At 39.5% G+C, this 21,381-nt stretch overlaps 1 protein-coding gene across 1 annotated transcript in view; it reads right to left on the bottom strand.

Annotated features, from left to right (window-relative positions):
• The window catches only part of CNTNAP2 (contactin associated protein 2), a 1,915,008-nt gene that overhangs the window by 894,172 nt on the left and 999,455 nt on the right, over positions 1-21,381 (bottom strand). Inside the window, exon 9 of the mRNA XM_080666270.1 lies at positions 20,571-20,720. Coding sequence (XP_080522396.1) covers positions 20,571-20,720 — 150 coding nt within the window. The remainder of the gene's footprint in view (positions 1-20,570; positions 20,721-21,381) is intronic.

Here is a 21,381-nt window from a genome sequence, read left to right as displayed (position 1 = left end):
GGTGTGAGAGGCCTGCACTCTGCCCTCCTCCACATCTTCCCCCCAGGCACAGATGGCTACATCTTATACCCATGGCTGTGAGGCCGTGATGCTGGCAATCATATTCTACATTACAAATATACCAACCAGATGTTTATAAAGTTTAATAGACAACTTTTACTTTGTTTCATAAAAAGTGGGCCTTTTATAATAGTTCACTTGCCTTCGTCTCAGATTCACTCTGTTATTCAGGGTGGTGGTAGAAGATATGGCATGTGTACTTCTGTGTGTATGTTTTTTGGGGGTGTGTGCCCAAGCCCTTGGCAATGGTCAAACAGACATAAGCCATTCCTAATTCTGTTGTATTTTTCCTCTCAGCTTCACAAAGTAAAGGTGCGGAGAGAAAGGTGTGGAGAGGTCAGAACCATAAAACTTTATGAAGACAGCACATTCCTTTTCTCTTGGTCTACGTCTATTAAATTTGAGGTCAAAATTTCATATTAAAGGAAAAGCGAGTGAACTTAATTATAGCTTTAAAGTTCAAGTACAGATTTTGCTCTAAGGCTTTATTAAATCAAGTTAAACTTATGGTGTCTATGTAGTTCTCAGACATTTTTTGCCTCAGGAAAGCTGAGGGATCCGGTGAACTCCTGCAGCCAGGCAAAATTTTAGTATTTTCAAATAGTGTGTGAATGCAGGAAGGTCGGAGCTTCTCCTCCAATGAGTATGGCTTGCCAATGAAAACACCTTGATCTTTCAACCTATCACTCCTATTAAAAATGACAAAAAATGCCAGGAAGTGATTTATCCATAGTGGGACTCTTGATTGCTTCATTAATAACTTAAGTATCGATAAGTCATCAATTTAATAATTGATTTTATAATTATTGCAGAGGAATTATCCCTGTCCCACTTTACAATTGACAGTAGTCCCTGCTGGTTTCACATTTGTGCCTGAGACCATATATGGCTGTAGACTTGGAGCAGCTGTGCTTTCATGGACCCTGGGTGGTTTGGAGACTCAAAAATATTATGCTCATCATGACTCCTGGCTGTATTAGTTGCTGAGTTCACAGACAGTATAATTTTATTTTTAACCGAGAGTTAAAATTTATATCCCTGATCTACATACTTTGCTAAGAGCTCTTTTTATAGACAACCTGTAGCTCTTTTTTTCTTCACTGATTTTAGATTCCAGTGTCCTTTCTTGGACCCTCATTTTTCCTTTTCCAGTTTGAAATCCCATTTCCCTCTGGAGGAACACTGAAGAAAAATATGAGTGATGTAACCTTGTCTTGCTTCTTTCTTATTGTTCATTAAGATGAGACCACATTTTCAACCTGAATTATCACCATATTTTTGTCCTAACATACTTGATTTTTTTTTCTATAAACTGTCTCTAGATAATTTTCATAAGCTCTAGCTTATTTAGGCCTTCTAGACTCTCTGATGTTTTTCTTATGGTTAATTCTCTCAAGACCCTTCTTCTGATCAACTAATTCCTGCTAAGGTGTTGCTGGCTGATAATGGCTTAAGGTATCAACCTTTTCGAATGGCATTTGAGTGCATGATAGACAGCTTTCAAGTATTCTTACAGAGACAAGGAAAGAACTCTGGAGAGAAGAGATTTTTTTTTATAAAGCCTCACTAATCACAGAACAGATTTTTAAATACTTATCTATACTTACCTCTCATTCCTGTAAATACCATGAGGAAAGTCAATAAGAGAAAATGTGATTCACCTTCTTCATTTTGGACATTAGACAGCTATGAAATGAAGCTGGGGGCAGCTTCTCTTTAGGGGTTTCTAAAGTAGAGCTAATCTAACTTCTCAGCCTTTTTATTCTGATCTGATTGATTTCAGTTTTAATGTAACAATGTTATGTGGAGCATTTAAAGCAGTGATTACAATTTTACTTGGAAAGTAATTAAGAAAATGCCAACTCAATGCAGACATTCTAGTGAACAATGCATTATGTTGGTTAGGAGGTTAGTGTAGAATCAGAAACCTAGATTCAAATCCTCATGCACTCTTAAGATCCCAGGGTCCTCAGGAAAATCACATAACTTGAAGCTTGAAGTCTACATGGGTCAATAAGAATAGTCACCTGATAGGGCTATCTTGAGGATTAATAAGTTAAGGAAACTGTTCAGAGTAGTTGCTAGAACATAGTGAAAATCTAATGAATATTATTGTTAGAGTGTGTTTGATTTTAAGAAGAAAACATGACAAAACTCTTCAAGTCAGCTTTGGGGCTTTAGGGTTCCTGCAGATTCCCATAGTTTGTTCCTGAAGATTCCCATAGCTTGTCCCATAGCTTGTCCTCTACAGCAGCGGTTCTCGGCTAGTAGGGTCGCCTAAGACCATCGGAAAACACAGATATTTACATTACAATTCATCACAGTAGCAAAATTATAGTTATGAAGTAGCAACGAAAATAATTTTATGGTTGGGGGTCACCACAACATGAGGAACTGTATTAAAGGGTCGCGGCATTAGAAAGGTTGAGAACCACTGCCATAGGGGAAGACAGACCACACAATATACCTTGTAAAGGTTAAAGTTAACCCCAATTTCTTTTCCTAGTCTCTATTTCTCCATACTAGTCATTTTCCATAGAAACTATAAGCAGATATAAGCTCAGCCTCCTGGATGGTTGGAGTCTCTCTTCCTTCTCTCCTGAGGAGAATCTGCCATTCAATGGCAGACTTTCCACTCAATAAAACCTGCTTTTTCACTTTCACCTCTTGTCATGCTCCTGTCCTGAATTCTTTCCTGTGTGAAGCCAAGAACACAATTGGCTTGGAGCTCAAGTCCCCAGTAGGAACTCACCCCTGCGGCATCAGTTCTAGAGCACATCTTTAACTTCTGAAGTTCATGTCTAGGGAGAGATTATGCCTTCTTATAAGTTTCACAGTAAGAGATAAAAATATAAGGTTGAATGGATCACATATCTGATATGGCATGGAGTATCTTACACTTTTTAAACAGCAGGAGTGCAGAAAAATATACAAAGCATACACACTGATGTTCCTCACATAAAATAATATAAATTTTCTTATAGAATACTGTTTTAATGATATAGTTAATTACTCTTATTAATTCATTGAACAAATGTTTAATGAGCACCCCACCCTCCCTCCATACATCAGGTACTGTGATATATCTCAGTATACTGGGATGAGCCAATCAAAGATATTTCCTGACCTCATGGAGCTCATAGTCTAGTTGCACATCTCAGACACCTCACTTCTTCTTCTTTTTTTTTTTAATAAATCTTTATTGTTCAGATTATTATAGTTGTTCCTCTCCGCCCCCCCCATAGCTCCCCTCCACCCGGTTCCCACCCCACCCCATGCCCTTACCTCCCCCCATTGTCCTCGTCCATAGGTGTAAGATTTTTGTCCAATCTCTTCCCGCATCTCCCATACCTCCTTTCCCCTGAGAATTGTCAGTCCACTCCCTTTCTATGCCTCTGATTCTATTATATTCACCAGTTCATTCTGTTCATTAGATTTTTTATTCACTTGATTTTTAGACTCACTTGTTGATAGATATGTATTTGTTGTCACTTTGTTGTTCATAATTTTTATCTTTACCTTTTTCTTCTTCTTCCTCTTCTTAAAGAATACCTTTCAGCATTTCATATAATACTGGTTTGGTGGTGATGAACTCCTTTAGCTTTTTTTTTTTTTTACCTGTGAAGCTCTTTATCTGACCTTCAGTTTGAATGATAGCTTTGCTGGGTAGAGTAATCTTGGTTGTAGGTTCTTGCTATTCATCACTTTGAATATTTCTTGCCACTCCCTTCTGGCCTGCATAGTTTCTGTTGAGAAATCAGCTGATAGTTGTATGGGTACTCCCTTGTAGGTAACTAACTGTTTTTCTCTTGCTGCTTTTAAGATTCTCTTTGTCTTTTGCCCTTGGCATTTTAATTATGATGCGTCTTGGTGTGGTCCTCTTTAGATTCCTCTTGTTTGGGGTTCTCTGAGCTTCCTGGATTTGTCAGTCTATTTCTCTCACCAGGTATGGGAAGTTTTCTGTCATATTTCTTCAAATAGGTTTTCAATATCTTGCTCTTTCTCTTCTTCTGGCACCCCCATAATTCAGATGTTGGTATGCTTGAAGTTGTCCCAGAGGCTCCTTACACTATCTTCATATTTTTGGATTCTTTTTTCTTTTCTGGTTGGGTGTTTTTTGCTTCTTCGTATTTCAAATCTTTGACTTGATTCTTGGGATCCTCTAGTCTGCTGTTGGATCTCTGTATATTATTCTTTATTTCAGTCAGTGTATGCTTGATTTCTGATTGGTCCTTTTTCATATCCTTGAGGGTCTCACTAAATTTCTTGGAGGTTTCTAGAAGATTCTTGAGTAACCTTATAACTGTGGTTTTGAACTCTATATCCAGTATTTTGATTTCATAAATTTCTTTCATTTGTGACTTGTTTCTTTGTCTCTGCATTTTGGCTGCTTCCCTGTGTTTGTTTCTATGTACTGGGTAACTGCTAAGTCTCCTTGAGTTGACAGAGTGGCCTTGTGTGGTTGGTGTCCTCTAGGGCCCAGTGGCTCAGCCTCCCCAGTCACCTGAGGTAGAGGCTCTAGGTGCACTCCTTTGTGGGCTGTTTGCCCAGTTTTGTTGTAGTTAACCCTTGATTGCTGTTGGTATCACTGGGAGGAGTTAATATCCAGGCCAGTTGGCTGTGACCAGCTATGTCTATAGTGGAGGATCTGTTGCACAGGAGACACCCTTATGGGGTAGGACTTGCTTCAGTAGGGCTTTGGTGCTCACTGGGTCTGCCCCTTGAGTGTGTCTCTTATGGATGTGAAGAGTTGTAATCTGCAATGGTCTCACTCTGACCACTGGGTACACTGGCTCTTGGATCTCCAAGGAGGTGCAAGGTCAGCCACTGTCTAGGGCTGCCCAGCAGGAGCTACAGAGACATCTGCAGATTCCTCCTCTTTGTATGGCGTTTGGAAGTTCCCAGACAAGGCCCAGCTGTGAAGCAAGGCTGCTGCTGCTGCCAGGAAGTGGGTCTACTTTTGGAATCTCTGGGGCTCTCTGACCCAGCTGCAGTTTGTTTTTGTTTTGTTTTAGCTTGAGTGGGATTATAAATTGGGAGGGGTTGGGTATCTGGGAATCACCAGGGCGAAGCAAATAGCGATGGCTGCCCTGAACCAGAGAAGTCCCAAGTTCTCCGCGTCCTGCACCCCTATGCAGGAACAATGATCGCTGTGAGCACCTCTAAGAGTAAGCCGCCCTCGCGTTCCTGTCCCGATGCCAGACAGTCCAGTTTCACCCCGTATGTGCCTGGGTCCCCCAGAGTCTTGCCCGGAACTGGAGTTCAGAGCAAGTGGGAGCTTGTATCTCCTGGTTTAAAAAGCAGCACATCCAGCTGCAGCGCTTTCCACGCCTCCGCACCTCTTACCGGTCTCAATGAGCTTTCTTCACCTCTCTAGTTGTGGAATTTCCACTCAGCCAGCTTTCCCGCGGTTTTAGGTGGTATTGTTCTGCCATTTAGTTGTGCTTTTGATGTGGTTGTGAGAGGCAGCAAGTATAGGTGATTACCTATGCCACCATCTTGGTTTCTCCCCCCTCACTTTTTAAGTTATAGAAAGTTTAGTGAACCCAAAGGTAGTTGTTCTGGCCTCCAAATTTCTATTTCTCCAGATTAAACCATCATGATCACATTTCTCCTTTTCCTTGCAGCTCTACCATATACAAATTAAGAAAGGAACAATCATTTACCTTCGGAGCTAAAGAGAAAAGCTTTTGAATAATAATAATCAACATTAATTTCAGTAATTTCTAGTAAGAAATGCATAAATAAAAAATCTCACTTAATTTAAGACCAAGAAATGTATTGAATCAGGCTTTTTGTGGGGAATAGAAATAAGATTGGAAATGGCAGAGAGATATAAATACATGCATGATTAGAGAATATTCTATGCTTTTTAAAAACTATTTAATTTAACCACTCTAAATTATTTGTTATAAAAAGGTTTAGGATGGCATGATGGATAATTAAAAACTTGGAAAGGAAGTGAATCCACTTAAATATATTTCCCAAATTCAATATTCTTAGGTTAAGCAACCATATACAGATTTTCAAAAGTTGCCCAAGGAGCAAATAAGAATATTGGATGCCATTTAATTAAGTAAAATTGGGTGCACAGACTATAATCAAATTTGAAGATAATATCAACTGCTTAATGTTAAATAGGGGAGTTGTTACACAGATTTCTAATTACCCTCCAATATTTATTTTCCCCTTCTTGCATAGATACTGACATTGAACTGGGCACTTGGTCACCCAATCTCCCTGTGACCATGTGAGTTCCAGCCAATGAGGTGTTTTGTATAGAATATGAGACTTCAAGGGAGTGGCCTTAAAAGAGGTGGGACAGCACCTCTCATTCTCTTCTCCTGGCTTCTGCCTCGAATTAGGTAGAGTATCTGGAGTTTAAACTGCCATTTGGGCTCAAAGGCAAATACTAGTTGCTAAGGATGGAAGAGAGAAGCCTGACTCTCCTCCACTGTAATAGCCTTTAGAGTTGACGTACACCTTCTTTTATGGAAGACAGAAGGAAAACTCTACTTTTCCATTGCTATCTCTGTCACTCAGAGTTGAACCTGATTCAAACTAGTACCATATTTGGTAATATTTAAAAATAGGGTGCTATGCGAGAAAGAACCTAAAAAGTTTATGGAATTGCCTGTAGTAGACACTAGGCCCCGATGCCTGGGATATTACAGGCTTAGAAAGCTGGGGCCTTCATTATTTGTAGCAAAATATTTGGACATACTGTTGATGGCTGTTCCTTGGAAGGCAAATCAGGTGCCAACTGAACTTTTTAATATTAGGGAATACTCAAATGGGAATACCTCCATTGGGAATTGGCAGAATATAGGGAAGCTTAAAACACATCAAAAAACAGATATTTGCATGTGGTTACTTGCACACAGACCTATCTTAAAAAAATAGAAGACTACAATATTTCTGAGGGAATTATATTGACATGGAAACCACAAACAAGGCCTACAAAGTCGCATGACTAAAGCAGTTTTAGGAATTATATCTGTCTCAGCAGGATTCAGCTATGAAAGGATGGGACCCACCAGAAGGGCACAATCTGAATGACCTTTCTAGATAAGGCTATGCAGGACAATGGAATAGGAGGGACCTCTCAGAGAGTGAAACCATGGATCACAGAGGGCATTGGAATAAAATACTCTGCTCTTGCTGAAAAAAATACCCTTTGCTCTTTCTGCCTAGCAAGATTTAAAAATTGCTATGGACCAGTGATGGCTGTATGATTCTCCTGCATTTATCTTCAAAAGAAGAGTGTGTACTGCAGTTATCAGGGCACCAGACCACAAAGAAACAAATCTTGACCTAATAGAGAGTGCTACACATCATTCAGAGAATTGGATTTGAGCTGGGTGCAATAACTAATGAGATTCTGGGTTGGTCTCACTTGAAGAATAAAAAAATGGGAAAATGCATTTAATTGTTATTACTATTTATTATATTATTGACATATCCTCAGGATTAACTTCCCCAACAATGAAAATGTGCACTTAATTTTTTTTTAAATAGAAGGAGCATGATTAACTAAAAATTGTGAAATTCTTGATACAGTAAGGAGGCTTCTTTTATTAAACAGAGACACCATGTTTGTGGATGTCCTATTCCAGAAAGCAAAACCAATGGGCAAAAAACATATTTTGTTAGTTTAAAAAACTATTAGTGACTTTAATAATAAAAATACATTCAAATACTGTGTTATGTTAAGAGATTCTTACTTTGTCCATTGGTAGTTTAATAATCCTAACAAATTTTATTATTTCCCTCCCATTCCCTTACTTTTATGCTTCTTGTTTTGTTTTTAGGTAATTTAATTCAGGTCTTATACTCTCCATGATACCCTTTTGAAATTCAATCATGTTTTAAAAATTTCCTTTGTTTTTATAAATAAATCTTACTAAGATACACTTTATTCTTCCTGCTTTTCTTTCTCCATATCATCACCTAACAAGAGCATCTTTTTTTAATTTTGGAGATCTTTTGTTTCCTCCCTAATTTTTTCTTTCTGTATTTCTAACTTTCCACTTAATGACATTCACCTCACGTCATTATCCAGCACTTTATTATTTTTAATGTCATTTTATGGAATCCAGGATTTTCATTCTTAGAATCCAACAATTATCTATTTTCCTTTTGCATACTGATACCCAAATTATTGCCTAAATTAGTGTTTCTCAAAGCGTGGACAGGGAACCAAGGCATTGAGATCACCCAGCAAATAGTTCATCAGTTTCTTAAGATATTAAACATAGAATTATCATGTGACTCAGGACTACCACTCCTAGGTTTATACTCAAGAGAAAGAAGGACAGATGTGCATGCCAAAAAATTGTACACAAATATTCATGGCAGCATTATTCTTAATTGCCAAAGAGTGGAAGCAACCCAAAGGTCCATCAATTGGTGAATGGATAAGTATAATGTAGTATATCCATACAACGGAATATTATTTGCAGATAAATAGTAATAACGTACTGTTAATAATGCTACAATTGAATAGACCTTGAAAACAATATGCTAATTGAAAGAAGCCAGTAAAAAAAAAAGAACCTATAATGTGTTTCAATTTTTATAAAATGTCCAGAATTGGCAAACCTATAGACAGAAAATAGATTAAGGGTTGCCTAGGGCTGGGGGCTATTGTAGGAGAATGTGGAGGGACTCCTAATGAGCCTGAGCTTTCCACTTAGAATCAGAAAAATGACCTAAAATTAGATTGTGATGGTGGTTACACATCTCTGCAAAAATACTAAAAACCACTAAATTTTACACTGTAAAAAGTGAATTTTGTGCTATGTGAATTATATCTCAATAAATAGTTTATAAAAAACAAATAAACAGAAAATAAGTCACCTGGATGCTTGATTAAAATGCATTGGCCCTACCTCAGACCTACTGGATCAAATTTTCACTAAGGATGAGCCTAGCACTCTTTTCAAAGAGGAGCCCTAGAAAATCCTTATGTGTATGAAGGTACAGGAGTTTGTTCAAAAACATGCATTATCTTAGCAAATACACAGATCTCTACCTAACAGTCTTTGAATCAGTGGTTAACTTTTGCACTAGCTTGGCAAGTAACAAAATTACTTCTACTTCTGAGTGTCCATATAGCAGGCATCACCTCCCTGCTTCATTCAGTCTGCTCACTCTGAATTCCACCCTGAAGACCAACTGACATTTCTCTTCCTTTGGATCTTTCTCAAACATTATTTCCACATATAGCATTAACTATAGGTATTCTAAGAGCCATTCTCCTTTTACATTCCACAAATTATTTTCTTTTAAATATTAAACCTAAAACCATGTATACCTATTGAATTCAAGGCACATCACTTAGTTTGTGCAATAGCCATGAATAATGGGAAAAAATTCTGATGGTATTAAAGGATTTTGTTTTATTGGAGATGTTCTGAGACATCTAGATTTTCCCCAGTAGGAATTTCACATGGTCCACCGCTGGCAGAGAACATCCTCATTCAAATTTCATATGTGCACACTCTTTTATCCAGTAAGGGTCTGAGAAAGCACAGGAGGCCTCTCTTCCCAACCTCAGGCATTTTGTGAAACAGAGCTAGAGAACCTGTCTGTAGCTACAGATCAGGTTTGCTGGAGGAGTTGCTGTAGCATTTTCTGCACTCATTATGTTTAACTGCAGGGAAGGGAGATCAGAAGAGCCAGATATTGGAGAGCCTTAGGGATATTTTGATGGAAAATGTGTGAAAATGCTAAAAAAAATTATATATATTAGGGCCAGACTCTGAATACATCTGACTTGAACACCTAGGAAGGTTTTGTCCTAATTCCTCAAATCCTCCTCCCCACTCTATTCTGAAAAAGACTCAGAATTTCCCTACTAGAGATTCATCCTTTTTTAGAGCCTTAAAGGCCAGAGAGTTATAAATTCCCAATTACTATAAAATTTCCTTGGAGAGTGGATAATAATTCTTAATTATTTGAGGGATAGCTGGTTACTGAGCTGGGCAAGCAGGACCTCCAGCGTCCCCCCCTCCCCCTGCTGCAAACTCCTGCCAAAATGTTAATTTTTAAAAAAGTGAGATTTTAGCAAAGATTTTATTTGATTAGTTAGTGGATGAGCCAGACTGAAAAAATGCTTATTTTAAAGTCTGCGATCTTCTTTAAAAACTCAACAATGCAGTGGGGGTTGGGGGGTGGGGAGGAGTCACACACTCAGAAAAAACTTATTTCCTAGTTCAAAGGAAGAAGTTTACATATAAATAATTGACTACCTAAAGGAAAAACAAAACAGGCAAACAAAAATAAACGATAGCAGATGAGCCCAATTGTGGACACTGGATTCCATTTCTGCACATATTATTATTTGAATTTTCAGCAATTTTTAAAAATCAATACTTTAAGATAATTTCTTCTATTCATTCAGCCAAGGCGAATCAGAAATGTAAACAGAAATACCACTTTTATTAGAAAACAACCACCACAACAAACTTCTCTGCTTTATAAAGAATTGCTATGAAAGAACTTCCTAGATCATTTATTTTCTCTTATTTGTATCATTACCCAATAACTTTTGGTGGCCAACAAGGGCTACAGGTCACATCTCCCTCCTCTTTGAGGGTCACAGTTGGCTGGTCTATTTAGAATCCATAGATGCCCTCCTGCTGAGCCCATATTCCCCCACCCTGCACCAGTCAATTACTCAACATGGCAAGAGAACCTGAGTCAGACCATTTCTATCTGACATAGGTTTCTAACAAGTAATTTTTGTGGACCATGGCCAACCAGCACTATCTCAGCACAGATATAATCTTGGGTCCTATGCAATCTTTGTCCTTCCCTCTTTCTTCCTCAGGTGTAAGACCAACTCCTTCTCTTTCACCTCATTATCCTTCAGAGTTATTGTGCCCAATACTTTCCAAAGTAATTGTCTTAACCTCTGATCTTTACAGCATCGAACTGAAGCATTACTCATGAAAAGGGAAAGTATAAATTGCTTCATTTTTTGGGTAAAGCATTATAAAATTAACTAGATGGAATGAGGAGGATAAATAGTTATGTTCTACAAGTAAAAACTTGACATATATTACACATTTGCACCAAATACACAAGTCAATTTTAAAATTTGGTCAATTTTTTTCAACTTCAGAGCATTCAGATTTGGAAGATAATTCCTAAAGGATGCACACAGAGAAATCATATTTAACTCATATCTTTGTAGGGATATCTATATTATTTCCACACTCAGAACATTATGTTCTCTCAGTCCAGAGTTTTTAAAGTAGAAAAATTAATATAAAGACGCAAGAAAGCAGAGTATGCAAGGATAAACAACCACGGGGTTAAGACAATTCTTGCAAGTCAAAGTTTTCATAATTTCATGATTTTTTTTATTTGAAAAACTACTTAAACTTCTGTCTTAAATTTGAATATTCCCAATTCAAGCTAGTCATAGGAAAAAGGCAAAGGCATATAGAATATCACAATAATTCTAGTGAGAATTAGCCAAAATCATAGCTTTAGTCAAATTTTATTTATTGGAGATGTAAAATGGTCCTTGGAATTGGGAACTACATAATGAATACTTTCCTTTCAGATGAGGTTAATGTATTCAATTTCATTGTGCAATTCCCTTCCTCTTTTTGCCCTTTTCTTTTATGCACATAATTGGAAAATAAACTAAAACAACCAAAAGTTCTTTGGGAATTGGACTGAGAGAGAAACATTTCTCCTTGTTAGTGTTCCTGTAATGGAAAGAAATAGTTTTAAATTGCATTTTTTTAAGTGGAGAAAGAATTTGGATAGAATAGCAAATACTGATCTGAATATTTAAATGAGCATGCATTTGTTTATGTACAATCAAATTCTGTTTCAGAAACCAATAATTGAGAAAGAGTTACTGGTTAACTCACTACAATAAGGGAAGACCAAACCCCTCTAGCCAAAAAAAAAGGAGGGAAAAATCACATTTAATAATGAGCCAGGGTGAAATAGTAAAAGAACAATAAAAATCAATATGAACAAAAAATTAATTGATGGGTTCAAAAGCAATAAAAGACAAATGAATTCCAATGCTTACATAACATTAGCCAATCCACATCAAATACACTATTAACAATTTACAGGAATCTCTAACTTCTGATTTCCTCATTTCTCATTTTAAAATTTAATAAATAGTTGGTCAGAAAAAGTGACTCTACCATTAATATTAAATTAGTATTTCAAAGAGAGGCAAATTATACAGAATATGGGGCACCCGCCTATTTAAATAATAATAAATGATATCCAGCACTATGTAAATGTAGGTAATGGTTAACTTCCATTTTATTTCTCAAAAGGCAGTTAATAGTTTATCTCTTAACCCCCTCCAGTCTCAGTAGAGTTGGACCATGGATGGAAAGAAGACCAAGAAGAAAAGATTATAATCAGAACATACTTTCAAGCTGGAAGTCTAGGCACTAGGAGGTTATATGTGAACTAGTATTTCAAGAGGCCATTGATTTTATGCTTTGAGTCAGTATTCTCCAGTTGCCTTTCCGAATGGCGGTGTAGTCCCCAAATCAGAGACTTATTGGAATTTTAGTTTACCTGAGGTGGTTTAAATCAGTAGACTCTTGACCCTGATATATCCATGCGTGGTGCAGTAAAAAGCACACACTGTGAGAGTAAGAGTGAGAGTGAGAGTGAGAGTGAGTGTGTGTGTGTATGTGGAGTGGGGGTGGTTCATGATCCTCATAGTTTCCGAGGAGGAACGACAGGTTCCTGCATGGACAACACATTCAGTAGTTTATGATGCACAGGTTGGAAGCAATCTTTAGGGAAACACTGGCAACTGGACCCCAAAGTTTAGAAGGGGAAGGAGGCAACTGGACCACAAAGTTTAGAAGGGGAAGGAGGCAACTGGACCCCAAAGTTTAGAAGGGGAAGGAGGCAACTGGACCCCAAAGTTTAGAAGGGGAAGGAGGCAACTGGACCCCAAAGTTTAGAAGGGGAAGGAGGCAAATGGACCCCAAAGTTTAGAAGGGGAAGGAGGAAGTGTGGAATGGTGGGAAGGGAAAGCCCGAGGCTTTTTATCAGGTAGACTGGTGTTATTCTTGATTCCTTTTCCTATGGCACAGCCCATATCCCACTGTGGGCAAGTCCTGCTGGCTTGACTTCCAAAAATATTTTCAGAATTGATTGTTCCCCCACCCAGCCCCCACATATGGCCCTCACCCGGCTATAACCTAGTGGTCTTTTTTCAAAACAGTGGTTGATAGGTCCTTTTATTTTATTTTTTAAAAATACATACAGTTTTTAGTTATCAAATGTACCTCAATAAAAATGGGGGAAAAAGTGAATGTGCAATAAGTGGTATCTATTACTACCACCTGCCCCTTGGTTTCCAAACCTGTCCCAGCCCTCTCATTAGAAGATCTTCCTGATTCTGAGTGCTTTTGTAGACTAACTTCTTTTATCTGATGCCAGGCTGGTCTGGACTTGACTTTCCATATCACTGAGTCAAAGACTTCACAATCCCACCTCTGCCTACTCATATTCCCAGAGCCCTGCCAGACCCCTACATTCACACTCCCCACAGGCTCCTCAGCTTCACATCATGTCATACTTCCTTTCCCTCCTCCAGGGTTGCCCCTACCCCTAGCTCATCCAAATCTGTTTCCTCACCCCCTTGAGCTCTTTGCTCAAATCCCACCTTTATTGGGGCTTTCCCTGACACATGATTTTGAATGGCAATCCTTATCAACCCCTTCCCCAAGAACTTCCCCTCCCCTCCCCTCATTCACTGTCTCCTGAATAGACTCAATTTATGAATGTGTTAGTTATCTCTACTGGAATGTAACCTTCTGAGAGCAAGTTTTTTTCTTTTCTTTTTTTTTTTTTTTTTTTACTGGTTTACGGCTTCAGCATAAATAATATTGCCACATTTCAGTAAATATTTAGTAAATGAAATTACTTAAACCCTGGCTCTGCTACCCCTTAGTCATACACATATATTGCACTCAGATAAAACATGGAACCTGATCCAATAAACAATTATTTTTATCTTCAAGATCCTGAAAAGTTATATCTGCCATAATAATGAAATCTTATCCCTGATTTTGATAAGGTCAGCTGTTGTAGGCCAGCACAATCAGTCTCTCTGACCTAAAGTTTATTGGGGAAAGGCACAAGTGGCATAAACTGACAGTCCAGGTGGGGATAAGAAATCCTCTGGCCTCTTGTACCTGTAATTACTAACTCTATTCAGTGGGATTAAAGGGCTCTGCACTGGTGAGTTTAGATGTGTAACTGGAAAGGGATGTGATCTTTTAATTTTTTTTAATATATCTTTATTGATTTCAGAGAGGAAGGGAGAGGGAGAGAGAGAGAAACATCAAGGATGAGAGAGAATCATTGATTGGTTGCCTCCTGCACGCCCCATACTGGGGACTGAGCCCACAACCCAGGCATATGCCCTGACTGGGAATTGAACCGTCACCTCCTGGTTTATAGGTCAATGCTCAACCACTGAGCCAGGCTAGCTGGGCAAGGATTGGCACTTTCTTCAGAGCTGCCACCTCCCACTGTGTTCCTTACAACTCCCTTCCAATAAGACTGGCTCTGGAACTTCTTACCTCTCCTCTTTTTAAATGAAAACAACAGGGATAATAAAAAATGCCAATCCTAAGACAATTTAGAAATTTAAAAATCTTTCCACTCTCCTATTACCATGGCCCTGGGCCAAGATCAGAAAACTTATTACCAAGCAAGCAGTTAATACATAAATTAATTATTTTATTATTATTTTATTATTAAAGTTAATAAAGTGTTAAGAAAAGGAATTCCAGTTGAGCAGTAGAGGAAGAGTTAAAACATGTAAAGTATCTTTTGCTGAAGAAATACCCTAAACTTTCTTTTTCTGTTTATTCCCAGGAAAGAACAAGCCAAAAAACTGAAATATCTGATCATGAATGTTACAGAGGAGAACCAAGACCTTCCTGGGATTAGTGTGGAGCAGGCACAGGAGATAAATCCTCACAGGGGTGTGAAACAGCGGGGCAGTCCATGCAAAAGCAGATGCATGACTAGGACTTAAATTCAAAACAACCAAAGCAGGGATGTGTTTTAGCTGTCACTAAGTACATGAGGGCAGGAGACCTTTAAGTAAAACTTTCAGCTATCAGGAAAACAATTTGTGTTTAATGAGGAAAAGCTTTGAGTAGTGGAGAAGTTGGTGAGGCTTTGGATAAGCACAGAGTGTGAAATCTGGAATCTTCCCTGGGGGTGGGGAAGTGTTGTCTCTTTGTGAGTTAAAGTCTCAAGATAAATTGGAAAGGCAGTCATTATTTAGCATCCCTAGGGCCAGGCCTTGGGTTTAACAGGTCATGCTGGGTAATGTCACAAAGCAGATTCTACTGCCTTTTAATAGTTGAAGAAAGTAGGACAAATTATTAAACTTATCTATCAACTAAAGTGAAGCCAGGATCCAAAATCAAGTGTGCACCATTCAAAGCTCATTTATTTTTTTGGAACAAAGTTGATATTTCATCCCACTATATTAATGTTTCCTAAGATGCTTTCATTAGAACATCTGTGACTTATTTTAACATTTTCAGCATAAATGGTATGAACTTGTGTAGTTGTGTGTGTTTCAAGTTACAGCCCAGAGGCAGCCAGTGTTTCAATCGGGAAGCCACGTGCCAGAGGTGGTCCTGAGCATTGTTTCAGAAACCAGGATTTCTGCTCTCTTCCTCTAAGCAACTCACTGAATGCCAGGTTGGGTTTTCTTTGATGAAATTAGTGTTTGAATGTCAGCAAAAATGTTAGATGACATGAGAAAAGAGATCTCAGTGGTGAAATTAAAGGTATTAAGGATATGTAGTTTGGCAAAATATCTTTTCAAGACACCTGCAGCCCGTGTAAGATGATGTAAGACCCCTGTGAGGCCTGCGACCTGAGCCTTGGAGAAGGCTCTAGAGTCTGGATCACTTAGTGATCCTGTGCCAGCCACTAGGTTGGGAGGCTTGCTGTGGCCCAACTCTGAGTGTAGCAAAATCTTGCTTCCAGAACTATGCTACAGCTGCCAAAGAGAACATGTTATTCAAGTCAGAGAGCTAGGACTTCACTGATATTATAGAAGCACTAGAGGCCCGGTGCATAAAATTAGTGCAAGGGAGGGGGGTCCCCTCAGCCCAGCCTGCACCCTCTCCAATCCGGGACCCCTCGGGGGAAGTCCTGAAGATCGGGCCTAAACCAGCAGTCAGACATCCCACTCACAATCCAGGACTGCTGGCTCCTAACTGCTCACCTGCCTGCCCGTCTGATTGCCCCTAACTACCCCCCTGCCAGCCTGTTCGCCCCCAAATGCCCCCCTGCTGGCCTGGTCACCAACTGCCCCCCCTGCCAGCCTGGTTGCCCCCAACTACCCCCCCCTGCCGGCCTGGTCACCCCCAACTGCGCCCCCCCTGCTGGCCTGGTCACCCCTCACTGCCCCCCCTGCCGGCCTGGTTGCTGCCAACTGCCCCCCCTGCCAGCCTGGTCACCCCTGAATGCCCCCCTCTGCCAGCCTGGTCACCCCTCACTGCCCCCTGCTGCTGGCCTGGTCACCTCATGCAGCCTGCTGTTTGGTCCTTTGGTCACCCCTCACTAACCCACCTGCCAGCCTGGTTGCCCCACCCAGCCTGCTGTTCTGTTGTTTGGTCATCCCTCACTAACCCCCCTGCTGGCCTGGTTGCCCCATGCAGCCTGCTGTTCAGTCGTTTGGTAGTCCCTCACTAACCTTCTGCCAGCCTGGTTGCCCCACGCAACCTGCTATTCGGTTATTACTGTGAGGATGTCCTGACCAATTTGCATACTACCCTTTTATTACTATAGATGTGTATCAACAATGTTGTGCCAACTTGCTACAATTATCCTATCTAATAATGAGAGAATATGCAAATTGACCATCATGCCATAACAAGATAGCTGCACCCACAGTGGAGGCCAAGTTCCTGTAATGAGCCTTAACTAGCAATCAGCAGGGACCTGAGGCTGCGTCCCCTGCCTGGTGGGGCTTGACAGGGGACCTCAGGCTGCACGCCCCACCCCGGTGCCAGGCCGGGGGACTTCAGGATGCACCCCCCACCCCTGTGCCAGGCTAGGGGACCTCAGGCCATGCCCCCTGCCCAGCAGGGCTTGACGGTGGACCTCAGGCTGCATCCCCCGCCAGGCAGGGCTTGACAGGAGACCTCAGGCCGTGCCCCACCCCCCTGCCCTGGCGCGGGGCTGGGGGACCTGAGACTGCACCCCCCGCCTGGTGGGGCTTGACAGGGGACCTCAGGCCATGCCCACTGGCCTGGGCCAGGGGACTTCAAGGCATGCCCCCTGGCCTAGGCTGGGGGACCTCAGGCTGTGCCCCCCAGCACCAGGCCAGGTGACCTGAGGCCGGACTCCCCACCAGGCGGGGCTTGACAGGGGTGGGGCCAGCTGGGTCTGGATTTAGCCAAATGGGGGTGGGGCCATCTGGGTCTGGGTCTTGTGTGATTTCGAGGTGCACGTGGGTGAGCGGGGACTTGACTCTGGTTCCCATGGTGCGCCCCAGACACGGACAAGAGGAAGATTTTCATATACATTTTACTAATTTTCTTTCATCTCTGACACTTCCATTATAGAGAAAGGGCAAATAGCAATATTAAAATATTTCCTCTAATTAATTCCCTTTTAATGTGCATGAATATCATGCACCAGGTCACTAATTCATTTAATAAAAATCTACCTGTGCCTTAGACCTTGGACTCTGACTTTATTTCACTGTTTTAAGGTGCCAAAGCTATTTAAAAAGTAGCTATTTCTTACCTATCTCACTTATCACTGGTTGATGTTGTCTTTCAAAAAGAATCTAAAACAATGTGGGTTCAACTTGGCTGAGGTCAATCTACAATTCTCTTCCTTAGATCAGTGGTGTCAGAATCACTTGAGGTTTAGAATTCTTTACTTTCTCAGCATCTTGCATTGTCATGTTCTAGGGGCAGGGCCTGAGAACTTGAATTGTAAGGAGTTCCCCTAGTGATTTCTACATACCCTGAGGACTCAGCTAATGAAGACATAACCAAGGAAGCATCAAAACCATTTGCTGACAACTTTTCTCAATGGAACATCAGCAATCCAAGAGGGAAGAAATATGCTGCAGACTGCTCAGTTTGAAAACCAAAATTAGTAAAGTAAGTGGCAATCTATAAAGCCCTCATCTCCTATAAACTCTGTGCCATAAATTTGTGGTTATAGTTGTTTGCTTACCCATCTAGATGGAAATAGATCAAAACGGGCCTTAGACGATCAGCAAGCTCATCCACAGACAAAGATATTCCACTGGCACTTGGATGGGTAGGAATTGTCAACAGCTTTCCAACTGACTATAGTGATCCATTTTCTATGACAACAATAACAACTGTTGGCCAAAAGCCCATCATATCAACTATCTCTTTGGAGGAAAACCAATTGGGCTATTGGGCTGCTTTTTCTCACATCAATAAGACATTTTTGTCTAACTTTCATCCACTCATTAACTATTTATGATGAGCCTTTTTAAACTTTGGTAGTTTTATTTTAATTTCCAATAAATGCCATGAAAGATTACAGATGCAGAGGTCTAGGTCAGGACTTCTGTCTCTGAGTTGTCACTCATCATCACACCATGAGACAGAGGGAGACACTCCCTGGTACAGGAGTCAGAGATCTGGAGTCCAGGTACTGCTACAAACTCAGTAACGCTCCTGGGACTTCTATTTCTTCTTTTAATAACAGGGAATAAAATGCATGTGTCACCTATTTTTCAGAATTTACTAATTAATTCATAACTATTTATTCATCATCTACTATATTCCTGGAACCTTGGGGATTCAGTTGGGAACAAGACACACAGGGGTGTCAGAAGTAGATTTATAGTTGTAATACAAATAAATAATAACAATGATTGATAAATAATAATATAAAAATAAGCTCTGTTTCACATACTCACAATGAACTGTAAACCTACTTTTTCCCACCCCTGTAAGAGATGGCTGCTCTCAAGTAGACTTATTCTAATAATCAGAAAAAAATGGATACATATAATGATCTATAAACTTATTTTATATAAGCGGATAAATATACATGTGAATATTAATAGCTATATTTTAGAGGCAAATATATGTGCACATATATCTTTAAAGTTTAAACCAAAGCCTTTTCTAATGATACAGCATATTTGTTTAGATTTCACATTGCATGATTTAAGATGAGAAAGGCAATAACCTAACAAAAGATATATTGCTCTAGACAAAAAACCTAGCATGTTAAAAGAAGGTGTCGCCATACTTCATTAATGATAAAAAAAAAAAAATCATTTTCTTCCAGGATGCATTCCTCAACATAGAAAACTTTATAGTTTATGCTACAACACTCTCTTACATATAGTAAAATTTATCATTAAGAGAATCCTCCTCCTTATTAATCTTTACATTACTTAAGAACTAAGATATGTGTAGGCTATCTCTAGGATGGTCTGAATAACCCCTCTGTCCTTGTGTGATCCCTTCCTTTAAGTGTGTGTTAGATTTAGGGACTCATCTATAATAATACAAGCATAATATGCTAATTAGACCAGATGACTTTCCAGTTGAAGCAGGGACTGCAAGGGAAGCCCAGGTCCCAGGTGCCTGCTGGTGGCTGGAGGGAAGCCCGGGTCCTGGGTGTCAGAGGGAAGCAAGCCAGTGCCGGCAGCCAGGGGAAGGATGGCCTACTCTTGCACAAATTTCCTGCATTGAGCCTCTAGTTTCTAATAAACTGTATATGTAGGATATCATTTACAAGATTGAATTGTAAGAAAACTTTGGCTTATATCTTGGAAACTCTCTCTTGCTTGTGGCTTTCCTTTCCCTTCTCCTTCCCTTTACTCCCTTTCTCCGCCTTCTCCAGCTCCCTCCCTCTTAGTCCAATCACCTATAGCAGAGGCCTCTTGAAGGATCAGAGCCACATGAAGGAGAACTAAGGCTCCCCAGCCAACAGCCAGCACTGACTGTCAACCAAGCGAGTGTGCCTTCTTGGAAGCAGACCACCCAGCCAAATCCAGGCTTCAAATGATGTAACCACTCCCAATAGCTTGGGTATGACTTCATGAGAGACCCTCCTGAGTCAGGAAACCCAGCTAAGCCATTCCTGACTTCCTCATTTAGAGTAATTGTGAGATAATGCTTGCTGTGTAAGCCACCATATTTTAGGGTAATAACACAGGTATGGTGATGAATATAGAATTCAAGGACTTTTGAATATAATATTATGAAAATGAGTAGATTCAGAATCTCATGCTTTATACATGAATTGGACTAGAATAATATGCTGATGTTATTTTAGTACCTTCATCATGAAGAAACAAATTTGCCACTTATTTTAACACAATGGGATATGACTGATTTTCCTGATATCTACTGTGTCCATTGAATCAAATATAAATACTTCATAATCATACTTCATTGAAACTCTATTTTTAGCAAGGTATTAGTTAAAAGATTTAAAAAATGGCAGTCTTTTACCTCCAAAGAAGTACTTCTCTCCAGTTTTCACTTGAAGAGGACTGTTAGTTCGAACTGCTGATGCCTCATCTCCATCAATGGTGAGAATAGCAAAATTTTCCTTAGCGAGGAAACGAACTTCATGCCACTGTCCATCGTTCAACCCAGAACCTGTAAAGTACAAAATAAAAGTAAATTTATTTCCTTAAGACGATTCAGTTTTAAACAATGTTTAATATCAACAGTTAGAACTTTTTAAGTAAAAATTAGTTATGTCTTAATATAGGAAATTCAGTACTACTTACAATTGATATTTCATGTTTATTTAACATCTTAAGTATTTTATTCTGCATTGAACCAAGTAAGGAATAATGTAAACCAATTTAAGGAGATAATATTAATGTGCCATTGTGGTACTTGGGAAAATGAATGAAGTAAATAAAGTTGTTTGGAAGGTAATAATGAATTATTTTAATTTAATAACTTACTTTCTAGTTAGCTTTACTAGCCTTTACCATCATAAAATGGATTTATGATTTGTCTAATGTTGCTCTTTTTATAAACTGTTTTTGTATTATTAATTTTTCTCAATAAGAACATATGGAAAGTACAGTTGATAGAAATTAACTATTTTTATAGTTATTTGTGCTAATTGATCACTAATAAGCATGGTAAATTATCAGATCATTTGCCAACAAGGTATCTTTATAATGAAGTAGGTTATATTTAAATAAATAAAAATAACAAAATAAATCAACAACTCCCACCCCTAATAATCACATTTCATTGTTGCTTAGGACAAAGATCTTGGAAAACAAAAATCCTATCAAGC

This window comes from Plecotus auritus (assembly GCF_963455305.1).
Source record: "Plecotus auritus genome assembly, chromosome: 4".
In the NCBI taxonomy this organism is placed as follows: domain Eukaryota; kingdom Metazoa; phylum Chordata; class Mammalia; order Chiroptera; family Vespertilionidae; genus Plecotus; species Plecotus auritus.
Note: the sequence above shows the minus strand (reverse complement) of the source record. Positions and strands in the feature narration are given on the sequence as shown.